General features: G+C 41.5%; 1 protein-coding gene across 2 annotated transcripts; it reads right to left on the bottom strand.

Moving 5' to 3' along the window:
• Positions 1 to 1,725: 1,725 nt before the first annotated feature.
• Positions 1,726 to 11,847, bottom strand: dedd1 (death effector domain-containing 1). Of its 2 annotated transcripts, XR_013284286.1 has the most exons (8): positions 11,669 to 11,847; positions 11,514 to 11,558; positions 10,417 to 10,911; positions 9,933 to 10,064; positions 9,026 to 9,160; positions 6,574 to 6,615; positions 3,924 to 4,473; positions 1,726 to 3,849 (listed from the first exon to the last, which is right to left on the bottom strand). XR_013284286.1 is itself a non-coding variant. In XM_077526769.1 (7 exons), the coding sequence occupies exons 3-7, from the start codon at positions 10,874 to 10,876 to the stop codon at positions 4,067 to 4,069; spliced, it is 1,176 nt and encodes a 391-aa protein (XP_077382895.1). In that variant the 5' UTR covers positions 10,877 to 10,911; positions 11,514 to 11,558; positions 11,669 to 11,847; the 3' UTR covers positions 1,726 to 4,066. The 2 variants fall into 2 exon arrangements, 1 of the variants encoding a protein (XP_077382895.1); XM_077526769.1 differs by having other exon boundaries at positions 1,726 to 4,473.
• Positions 11,848 to 11,992: the final 145 nt, after the last annotated feature.

Genomic DNA, 11,992 nt, shown 5'->3' on the forward strand with positions numbered 1-11,992 from the left:
TTTATTAATGAAAATAAGATGTTATAAATCAATTTAGTGTTAAACAAACATTGCCAAGCATGGATGAGATGAAAATGTTTTCATAATTCTAACTCACTAATTGTGTATATATATATATATATATATATATATATATATATATAATAAAAAAAGATTCTCAATTGTTATAAAGTGCAATAAGTCAGTTCTTTCATAAATGTAAGAAAATAACTAATTCACATGAACAGTAAATTTTAACAAAACAGTTACCAAAAAAAACCCAGCTTAAATTCTATTTTTATGTGTTAATTTATCTGAAAAAAAAAAGATTAAAATAGTCGATTCATGTTTTTATGAATCAATATGCTTGAAATGGAAAATCAATTATTTTATTTATTTATTTATTTTTTTTACCTAGCCCTATAAAGATCCTCAACAATGCACAACTTAAAAAAAAAAAAAAAAATGTCAGGGGGAAAAAAAATAAATAATCATGTGAACTATATATAAAAAGGTCTGGGAGGGTTGAACTCAGTACAAGACGGCTCCACATAGGCGGCCCCGATTCTCCGACAAGCGTGCGACGGGGGGGTCACGCGAGAGGGAGACGTTATTCCGAGAAAGGGAACATGACAGAGCGTCTGGATATAGTGATGCGGACTCTTCCCAGACATTCGTTCGCTCTCCAGAAGGGCGAATCGCAGACTTTTAAGAAGCGGCGCCGTGCAGAGTGAGACTTTGAAATGGTTACGTTTGCCCAAGGCAGGCTTGGGGCACTTTTGGCTGGCCATCAAAAAAGAAGGAAAAAAAGACAAAAATAAATAAAGATGAAATCACAAGAATTTTGAGATAATACTTTGAACAGTTCTACCAGGTATTTTCCCTGAGGTTTGGTTTCCCCTTTAACATCGAGTCCACATTCAAAAACAACCTATTAGATTTCATGACGCCCTTTTTGGTAATGTTGGGTGTGCATTCATTATTATTTTTTTTAACTATATGAGTCAACATGACACTATCAGAAGCCCCACAATCATGTTTGTTCCATATCTTTCATTAACCAGAAACCAGAAAGTAGCTAGCTAACTCGTGGACAAACAAACCCAAATGCAAATTTCTGAGTTGTTTTTACATTTAGAGTTCATAGTGGTTTGTGCTATACTTTGTGGTATTGTAGTTTTTAATGATCATTATGGCATTACTAAAACAAAATGGTGGTCCAAGACTGTTAAATATTATTCGACAAGGACAAAGGAAACTTTTCTATTAGTTATAGTGGTTTATCTTCTAAATAGAAAAACACGGGTTGATTTCCTTTTTTTTTTTTTTAGTGCCGTTTAATTTTCACCAGGCATGTTTTGGCCCTTTTAAAATTCACACTAATGGTCAGATGAAGGGGAACTAATATGCTTGAGAAACAAGTCAATATGTGGAGGAACTCAGTGTATGCATGCATTAGCAAGTGCCTCAACATATATATTTTTTTATGTATGATATTTTTAATTGCTGTATTGTACAAAAGCACAATATTGTTTTTTTTGTTTTGTTTTTTTACAATATTGTGACCTTTTTGTATCGCCAACCTACAATATCGTGATAATTATTGCATCGTGACCATATCGTGATGTTTGGATATCGTTAACATCCCGAGTATGTTGTATAAGTGATCATTTGAAAAAGTGAACATTGGCAGAGGTTTATCAAATATGCATATTTTTAGGGATTTAAATAAACAGAACACTCATATTTTGGGCAACCACACCTTTATTCATTTTACCAATAACCACCCATAATATATTAGTTGCCTAATATATTTTAAACACAAAACTAAATTGACATTTTTAAAGAAATATACTTTTACATTTTTTAAACAATTACAAAAAAAGAACAAAAAAGAAAAATCTCGTCAGGGCCTACAGAGTCCAGCCCTTGAGCCCCGACCAGTCTTCTTGTGTCAGTCTAGTGGTTTGTGTGCGAGAGCGGGGCGGGGGGGGCCTTATTGATCGTCGTCTCCAAGTGAAAGTCCGGGCATTAGTTCCAGCAGGATGACCACCAGACAGCGTTCCGTCAAAGACACACTAGCGGGGGATGATGGCAGTCCGGATGTACGCACTTTGGATTTTCATCTCCCAAAACATCACTCGTATCGAGCGACGACACACCGTCCTGCCTTGTACACGCTTTTACTTGCTGAGAGAAGCCCACGTAGCAGCTCTCTCACACACACGCTGAATTATCATCATCCCGGGCTGCTGTGATGATGACTTGTCCACGGTCGGCTGAAAGCCGCAAGCTAATCACCGATGTCATCTACTGCTGACCAACTGACCACAGCAGAAATCGCAAGCTGCAGGGTTATCTACTCGGGACAATCCGGGATTCGTCTGCTTATCTTAGGAGGGCGCGTTTGTGTCGCCAAAAGTTAAGACGCAAAGATGACTTTTTCCCACTTCACACATATTACAGCAAGGGGACCAAATTCTGGAGGCGTGCAGCAAGGTGGAGATTTTGTATGATAAACGCTAAGGATGAGCTTCTGTAGTGTTAATAAGCAACAAAAAAAAAAAAAGCCTCATCCCTGCTTCCCTTTCCAAAAAAAACTTACGGTAAGAAAAACTATCTACACTGAGACTGTGGGCAACACAAACAAACGCAGAGTCAAGTTTGACATTGCAAGGTCCTGAGTTAAAGATAAGATCAAAGTATTTTTCTCCCTAATGCCAGAGTAGTTTTTCCAATTTCAAATATATTATGGGCATGAGACAAATTTAATCCAAAAAGAGACTGTGGGCAGTACAAATATATAATACTATTGTGACAAGAATTAAGGGCACTGTTATCCACAGACGCAAAGTCCACTCTGGCCACTTTGGGTTTCAACTTCAAAAGTAACATAGAGAAAAGTTTTTTTTTTTGTTTTTTTTTCTCCTTTCCCCTGAGGAGATTGTGGGCAACATGAAATTAAAGTGCTGCAGCAAAGTGCCGAGACTGGAATTTGACAGTAGAGCCTCCAGAGTTAAGAGCAAGGAGCTCCAAAAGTTACAAATCACAAATCTTTTTTTCTTCCACTCGCCTGTTTTTTCACTTAAAGAATTTCAGTAGGGAGACAAACAATCTGAAAGGAGACTATGGGCAGCACAAAAATAAAGTGCTGGAGCAAAGTGCGACTGTGGAATATTAAACTGCACCAACCCTACTTAAGGACAAGCAGTAACTTTTTCTCCACTTTGGTTTTAAATGTGACGTGCAAGTAGACCGAGGGCACTCCAGCAAAATGGAGACTGTGGGCTATAATCCTATAATGTCTCGAGCTAAGAGTAATGGTCTCTAAGAACTAAGGGCAAAAGATTGGTTTTCCTTCTACTCGTCTCGGTTTTCTACTCTGAAAACATTGTCGCAGGGAGACCATTTTAATCCAAAAAGGAGAGATTATGGGCAGCACAGAAACAGCGCAATACTGTCACGTGTTATACTGCAGTGACCAGAAACAAAAGTTATCAAAGGCTAGGGCCTAAAGAGTGAAATTTAAAACGGAGACAAGTACGAGAAATGAAAATGATTGCAATTAAAAAGAACAAATGTTATCCGAACGGAGACTGTGGGCGAAAATGAAAGTGCTGCCCCAAAGTGAGGTTCTCCAAAGGCACAAACATATATATTAATTTGTCACACAATTGTTAACAGAAAGTTGGCTCTCTCTTATAAATTAATTTCACGCTATTGGCAGGCATTTGAAAAAAAAAAAAAAAAAAAAAAACACGCGTGAAAGCCCAACTGAATTTGATTCCGTTCTGACTCGCTTACCACCGTGTATCTTTTTGTTGGTCCTGCTCTGCCTCTTTTTCATTCTGATCTCCTAAACGGTAGCACCTGGATGTGAATTCAAAAAGGAAAAATCAGAAGCATCCGTTGTCTCAACTAAAAATTCAAGGTTCAAGGCTTACCATAAACGAGGGGCGATTGCTGCCATCTAGTGGCCGCTAGAGGTATTACGCGAAAGAAAAAAACTGCCACCTTGCATCATGTTAATGTGGTATCATAGAGAGAAGAAAAAAAACAAAAAACAAAAAAAAAAAAAAGGATCCACCTACATCGCCCGCTGATGGTCTTTGTGGCCCGCAGTTGGCGCCGCTGCCGCCCTGGCGGCCCACAGCAGCCGGCAGCCTTCCTCGTAGTCGTCCTGGTCCACGCTGATGAGCAGCCGCACGCCCTCCGAGCCGGCCGCCAGCCTCAGCGAGTCGGTGATGAAGACCCCCTTGAGGGCCTCCAGGAGCGCCCCGCTCAGGTAGTCCAGCCAGAAGGCCTCCAGGTTGTCCAGCTCGGTGAACTTGATGTCGCACACGATGGCGCCCAGGTCGCGGGCGCGCAGCAGCGAGTCGGCCTGCGCGAAGAGCTCGAACTGGCGCTCCAGAGGCTGCCGCTTGTCCGAGCGCACGCCGTCGCGCAGCGCCGAGTCGTGCTCCAGGTACTCGGCCCGCACCCGCAGGCGGATGTCTGAGAGCGGGAGATGGTGGTGGTAGGGATGGGAAGAAGAGGAAGAGAGAGAGAAAAAAAAAAGAAGGGGAGTAGAGTCAAAACAAGAGGGAAGAGAAGGCGGGACAGCAGTCAAATCTCATACTGAAGGCGGTTTTACACTGCATGGTACCAACTTGGCTCTTCTCAGAATTAAATCGCTTTTCCCACTTAAAGGATTCTAGAAATAAATACAACACACTGAACACATCACACCGGTCTCAACTAGAACAAAGTTATTATAGTTAAAATATAAATAAATAAAAACTAAAAAGAAGCTGTAGAAATACCCAAAACTAAAATTGAAAAAAAGGTTTTTGGATTTTTGAAAAATGTATATTTATCAATTTTAGGACAAATTTTTATTAAATATTGCACTCCACAAATACTGAATAATAAGATAGAGCGAGCTAGCCAGCCAGCGCTAGCTAGATAAAAACTAATGTTAAACATAAATCAAAGCATTTTCAAAATAGTAAAAGCTAACAAACACTTTTTGCAATCTTTTGGGGCTACAGGAAAAAAAAAAAAAAAATCAAAATTTTTTGATATACAGTGTTCCTTCGTTTTCCGCTGGGGTTAGGTTCCAAAAAATACCCGCAATAAATGAAATCCGCGAAGTAGTTAGCTTTATGTTTTACAACTCTTATAAATGTTTTAAGGCTCTAAAATCCCCGACCGCACAATTTATACACTTTTCTCATTGAGGCATTTACATGTTCTCACATTTCTCTCGTTCAAACTTTGACAATGTTCAAACCTTCAGAAATTTTATAAAATGGGTATATTACTGTAAAAAAAATATGCTAAATTGCACTTAAAAAAAAAAATCTGCGAGACCGCGAAAAGTGAACCGTGTTATAGCGAGGGAAGACTGTAGAGATAACCAACATATTGAACCGATGAGCGACCAGCGATGGTTTACCTCATCCACATGGAAGCTCGTCTGACAAGAGAAATTGCCCGTGATTTTGAAAGTGGGAAAAGTGTCAATCGCGAGAGCAGCGCCAAGTGGATAGCACGCGGTGGGAAATGGACGCCTTAATTGATGAATCACACAAACACCAATCACATAAAAAGGGACTGAAAGAGCAGTTTCTCCAAAAAAAAAAAAAAAAAAAGGGGGCGCTTGTGACCGAGTAAGCGGAACACTAACTGGACTGGAACGTACACACATTGTCATTCTTGATTGAGCTTTTGCTAAAAGCAGCACAAATGGTTGCCAAGAACCAAAAAAAGAAAGAAAAAAAAAAAAGGTGGAGTCAGGTAGAGCAAAGTGGCCGTTTTAGTGAACTGGGAATGATAAATACTGCTGCCATGGAAGCGCTTGACTTGGACATTGCGTCAGATGCACACTCAGCAAAATTCTCAGTTGAAGCTTTCGCAGTGTGAGGCTCAGGAATTCCGGGTTTCTTTTTTTTTTTTTTTTTTTTTTGGGATCCAGCTCAAGTGTTAAGATGTGAATCTGCTCTGAACAGGATGGCGGCCATGCAACAGCACAGCGAGGAAGATCAGTGGATACGTACTTTACTGAGCACGAGTGCCGCGGAGGCAGGGAGGGGGAAGAAAGAGAAAGAGAAAGAGAGAGAGCGAGAGAGCGAGAGAGCGAGGTTAATCCTCCTCCTGCTAATGAATGTTCAAGATCAACACGGAGTTTGTCAATTTGTCCGCACAAGACTCCACGGGGGCAACGTTTGCAAAAATGCCAACATTAGAAAGTCAAATGTCAAATTAAAACGTCGATTCTGGCATCTCTTAACATTTGCAAAAGAGCAATGCGTTTTAACGAGGGCTGTAATTAGACGGACGAAAAAACAATTCGGTGTGGTCACAGTGGAATCGATCGGAATGAGGGCGGGATAGTCGATAAAAACACCTGACAGGGATTTGGCATCGAGATCCATTCCGTTACATATATCATTGCAATATGATCTGGTGAAAGTTTTGTTTTTTTTTGACACAGACTGCTGAGACAAGTAGCAACAAATGTTAAAAGCTACCTGAAAGATCCCTTGTAAATGAGTGGTTACACAAAATGAACGTTCACAGGCCAAATGGTTAGAAAAATAATAAGTGATTTACCGTTAACTGCCAGGCCTAACGATTTAGGAAGAGCGTGAAGACCTGGACAAAAATGGTGTTAGGACAAGAATAAGAGTGCACCAATTGAACACACCACAGAAGACAGAACATCATGAAGACGTAAGAGATGCGTTTTGAGGTCAACACTAAATTGTGAACTACAGTTGAACCCTGAAAGTTCAACACGATACACTGGCAGGATGCTCAAGACCATTTTCGTCATTTGGAAACCTCAGCGCCGTTCCAACCAAATCAGCGCCATTAGCTTGTTGTAAGGTGCTCAAAACAAAACTTAATTCTGTCCTTTTCAACTTCAAAATGGAAGTACCCATTTATGAGGAGTCGCTTGGCCTGTGGTCAAATTAATCGATCCTCGTTTCTGCTCAACGACTGACCAAGACAGCCGAGAGACAAAAAAAAAAAAAAAAGAAAAAAAAAAAGAGAACTCTGCACCGTCTTTAGCGCAGTTTTGAGCATAGAGAGTTCTGTCTCCCTGATTGTGTGAGGACACACTTTTGTTGGTCTGTTTCGAACTGCGAACACAGAAAGGAGAGAAAGACAGAGACAAGTGGGTTGAACACGTGTCCACCGGCTGGTTCGCTAACACAATAAGCAGGCATTTAACAGTACTGGATGGCATTAGCTGATGCGGGTCTCCCCGAGTGACGGCTTAACTCGAGCGGATGGCACAAACCGAACCTTGAATCGACCACTGACGTAACACCAATCAGGATTTTAGGTAGTCAATGTGGTTAACAAGAACACTCCAGTTCTATTCTTCAAATTATAACTACTAGCGTAAAGGATTCACGGTTTCATCGACAATCTGACATTACAATACTTACGCCCATCAATAACTGCATTCAAATTGACCCGATCCTAACGGCGGAATTTTCCATTGATTGTTATCGGTTGCAAAACACATTTCAAATGACATTTTAATGGCAGACTGCAGACGTGTTTCTCGGTTTCCTTGAGCAAAAGAGTTCGGGAAATGAGCGTCTATGTTATGACACACAGGCATCCACTTCTCGTGTTGTCCTCGTTTACCTTCGGCGTGGGCCCACACTTGAGCCATACGCATGGACTGTCCCGATATTTGTTTTTGTTTTGTTCCTCCCTGAGTCCATCATCCTATTGAGCCACAATCCTGAGCCAACCTGCTGAAATCAAACGCGCAGTCAGGACAGCAGCAGTAGCAACATGTTCACAGTCACAGGAGCATCGCTCGCGCCCTGGGAAAAAGGGCGGGCACCAAAAACCAGCGGGCTTTTGTCATACCAAGGATATCGAGATGGGAAATGGCGGAAATTGACAAAGCAAACTTGCCACTTGGGTTCAAGTCTGTGAGGTTAACAAGAAGTTAAGTTCTCTGGCAATAGAGCAGCAGGAAAGAATGTTGATCACACCATCCAGTGCGCCTTTATTTTTCCTTGAAAATATTCGGGCTATTGCAGCTGGCTTGTGTGCAAATGAAGCGGAAGGAAAGTTGCTTCGGGTTGGGAATAAAAAGTCGGAAGTTGTGTTACATGGAAGAGTTTTTTTGGTTTTTTTTCTTTTGCAATTTCCTATGACAAATTATAGAGTAGGGTACATGCAAAAAGATGATCTGGCCCTGCCTCTTGCAGGCACATGCGGTTACACAACCAATCCAATAGGCCCCGCCCCCAATATGAACTAAACACGAACCCAACAATGTGAAAATACTGTTGTGCGAGTTACGAGTCTCTCACATTTTAACACATCTTTACTAGGAATGGGTCTAAAATATCTATATTCATTTTTATAGCCTAATATTGATTCATAAAATCATGAATCGATACTTTTAATATGGATTATCATTGTAGCACCGCAACACATTTGAGTGTTTGAGACATATTTAATTTGCAAAAGTTGCACTTCTAGTGCAAAGAGTTCAACTGTCACATAACAATACTGTGGAAAAGGCCCCAAGGTTTTACTTCAGGCTCTAAACCTGGTGTTTTTGTCAACACCAGACTAGAATGAGAATGGAATGTGTTTCCATCTGTGACAGAGACCCGAACTTCTTTGCCATTTGCAAACGTCAAAATTTTGCTGGAAGAGTCGCACCCAAAGGAACATTCAAATGATGCCTTCATTTGAATGTTAAATCATAGTGTGCATCACATCCAACCGCCAACGTGGTTTGGACAAAACCCCAAAGAGAGTTAGTAAGAATTCCTGTCCTAAAGAATTATTGTGTTTTGAAGTTTAAAAAAAAAAAAAAAACCTTAGTATGCAAAGGTTTAAATGTGTTTGATTGATGGCAGCAGCAAAGCAAAGGTTGGGCATGGATAAAGCAAAGAAGCAGAGAATCGTTTTGTCTCTGAGAAAACGTGTGAAATGACATGGGGAGGGAAGCGGTGATCATCTGTGATTAGGGAAGGAACATGTTGTCCTTTATAAATAAAGATGACTTGACTTGACTTACTGCATGATGCTTTGTGAGCCGGTGCCGGTGGCGACTGTGGCAAAACCGGCCTGGTCTTCTTGCGCTTGCGACTCCAGCCGTGTCCTCTCCTCCTTCTCCTCTGCACGGCTGCGTCGGGCACTGTCGGGTCAGACCCTGCCACAGGAAGCACAAAATTCATTCAGGTGAGGACAAAGGTATTGGGACACCCAGCCATTAAATCTAAAGAAAGTGAAAATGCATATTCTGTATGTACTAACTATACTATATTGATTAGCTGTCATAATATGAATACCTCAAAGATCATACGCAGATGTTTTTAAATAGGTATTGCCAGTACTTTACTGTATAAAGGCTGATATATGATCACTCATCAGCAAGTTCTGCATAAGCCAGATAACGATCATGTTATGTTGGAAGAGGGAAACCTTCAAAACCTGCAGGACTCCGGCCCCCGAGGACCAAGTTTGCTTTATTGTTTGCGTCGACCATTCAAAGTATATCATCTTCAAAATGGGATTTTGCATTCATTTCGTTGTTGATGGTTCTGACATGATACATGACAAGAGAAAATAATCATATTCTTAGCATATTAAAACGTACATAAATCGCACTTCTCGCAGGCTTACTCGCACAACCGTGGGCCACACTGTGTGATTTGCGCCGTAGAGACAGTAAACAGCAGAGAAATCAACACATCCAAGTTAAGGCAGCTCGCCTTAGAGAGTAGCAACACAAGATGGCCGCCAGTGGCTTGACTTCTTACTATGGTGAGTAAAGCAGCATTGTTAGACCATACATACAAGTATTGCTGTATGATCGTCTTTGTATGTATAGCTGCTCCATGTGTTTAAAGTAACAGTTGCCGTCATGTCTATGCCAATTTTGATTGGTCCATTGAAGGCGATCATACCTGAAGCCGTCATACCTGTTCTCACTTGCTGTGTGTAGGAAGGAGGAGGTATTTCAACTAGTCTATAGGAGGGCATCCTCTGGCCAGAAGTGCACGACAACTTTCTGTGTTCTACCCTGCATCGCTTGTCAGTTCTTTCTGGAGACACTGCAATGGCATACGCATACATGGTGATTATTCATCATAACAGACATACAGTAAATAACCTCCCTCAAATAAATTTACCCAACCAGGAAAAAGAAAACAAAACAAAAAAAAATGAAATGAAAAACAGTGTAATGCTCTATACTAGCACTTCATAGTTCTCAGTGTTTGTACATGTTTTCAGAATTTATCTTCAAACAAGTTACTCTCTGGCCTATAAACTATTAATATAGGCAATCCTGAAAAAAATAGATGGGGTCTACATGAATTACTTTCATTTCTTGGCTTTTTGTGGCAGGGCCTAGTCCCTTTCCTGACTGTATTTGTGGTGTCGCTTCTGGACATCAGGACTCACCCGTTCTTCTCCTCTTGTGAGACACGAGAGGCAGCAAGTCATGTCGGGTCAGGACTCTGAGGAGCTGCAGAAGCGGCTCCAGGTTGCCTTCGCCGATGTACCCTCGCCTCTCCAGCTCCAGCAGCAACTCCAGCCCATTCCGGGGCTTGATCCAGGCCACCGTTGGCTGCTGGGAGCCCCGCGACTGCGAGCGTCTCCAAGCTGCCAGGAGCTTGGGACTCGGGGCCTCGCCGGGGTTGAGCGGGTTGTCTTCTTCAGGCTTCACAGCCCAGACGGCGGGGTCCAAGGGGTGAACGTAGGTGCAGATTTCACTCAGGAGGAAAGAGAGCACGTCGACGTCGGCGTCAGTCAGATGAGCGCCGACGACTTTGAAGACCTCGTGGAGGGACAGCAACCCGTAAAAGTTGAGGCACTCGGTTTCATCCCAGACAAGCGAGTCCCTCAGTGGAGAGCTGGCCATGGCGATGTCATCCAGCCCCTTTTAGATCTTACTACCTGTGTCATGACAAAGAAGGGGGGTGCAAATACAGTACATGGGTCATTTTCATACACAGTATTAAGAGTGTAGAATGGATGGCGAGGCTAACGCAACCTGCTCTGTGCTAGCTAACCAGCCATATGCTAGTGTTCTAGTGAGTAAAGAGCTTGTATTTACTGACAAAGACCGCCATTTTGACTTGAATTGTCCATAATGGTAAAAGACATTCATCGCTTTTGGTATTTTCAATATTCTTAAGACCCCTGGCACTTTTGTTTGTTTGTTTGTTTGTTTGTTTGTTTGTGTTCTGCATGCCATGTTCCCGCTCTTGATTTCAATTTATCCAAAAAAGAATTGTAGGAGAGAGGAGGGGGGTATACATTGACTTCTTGTACATGAAATAAAACTGCACAGTGAGGAGGGGGGTGTAATTCTCTTGAATTTCATTGTGAAAATTAATTAATGGAGTTTATAGTAAATACCTAAAGTCCAGTAATGTCGAATTTGTTCGTCGTCACGCTTTAAACAGGTGTCTTAATAAGATAGCAAAATTAACAAGATAATTGTGTTCTAGCGTTCCCATTATATTAAATTAAATTCACCTTTCCAACATATCTACCTGTAGAGAAGAGAGGAATTCCAGCGTTCACAATTGACAACAAACCTGCGAGGGCAAAAACAAACAATACAAGTCTTTATTAATCAGCGGACGTCTACTTACTACTACACAAGAAATAACTAGTAACATTTATTGAGTGTATACATTGTACTTACAAAGGCGTCGCGCTACATAACTAGAGGTCTTCAAGACAAGATTCTACAGGCGACAATTTGCCTCATGAAGCGATATAAATTCAGCTGCGTTAGGTTGAGAAGGTGACAGCTAAACCCGGAAAGACAGCGAAGCAAAACAACTCACCTCCCTCCTTATATAGAGACAGCCGGACAACTTCCTTACGTTGAGAAACTGACCAATCACAGCTCGAGTTCTGCTCAGACATCGCATTTCAATAACTGGTTTGGTGTCAGATTTTTTTCCCCAATTGTCCAACAGATAAAACAGGAAGAAGGACCAACAACTGATCTCGGGTCAGTGCT

This window comes from Festucalex cinctus, chromosome 7 (assembly GCF_051991245.1).
Source record: "Festucalex cinctus isolate MCC-2025b chromosome 7, RoL_Fcin_1.0, whole genome shotgun sequence".
Classification (NCBI taxonomy): domain Eukaryota; kingdom Metazoa; phylum Chordata; class Actinopteri; order Syngnathiformes; family Syngnathidae; genus Festucalex; species Festucalex cinctus.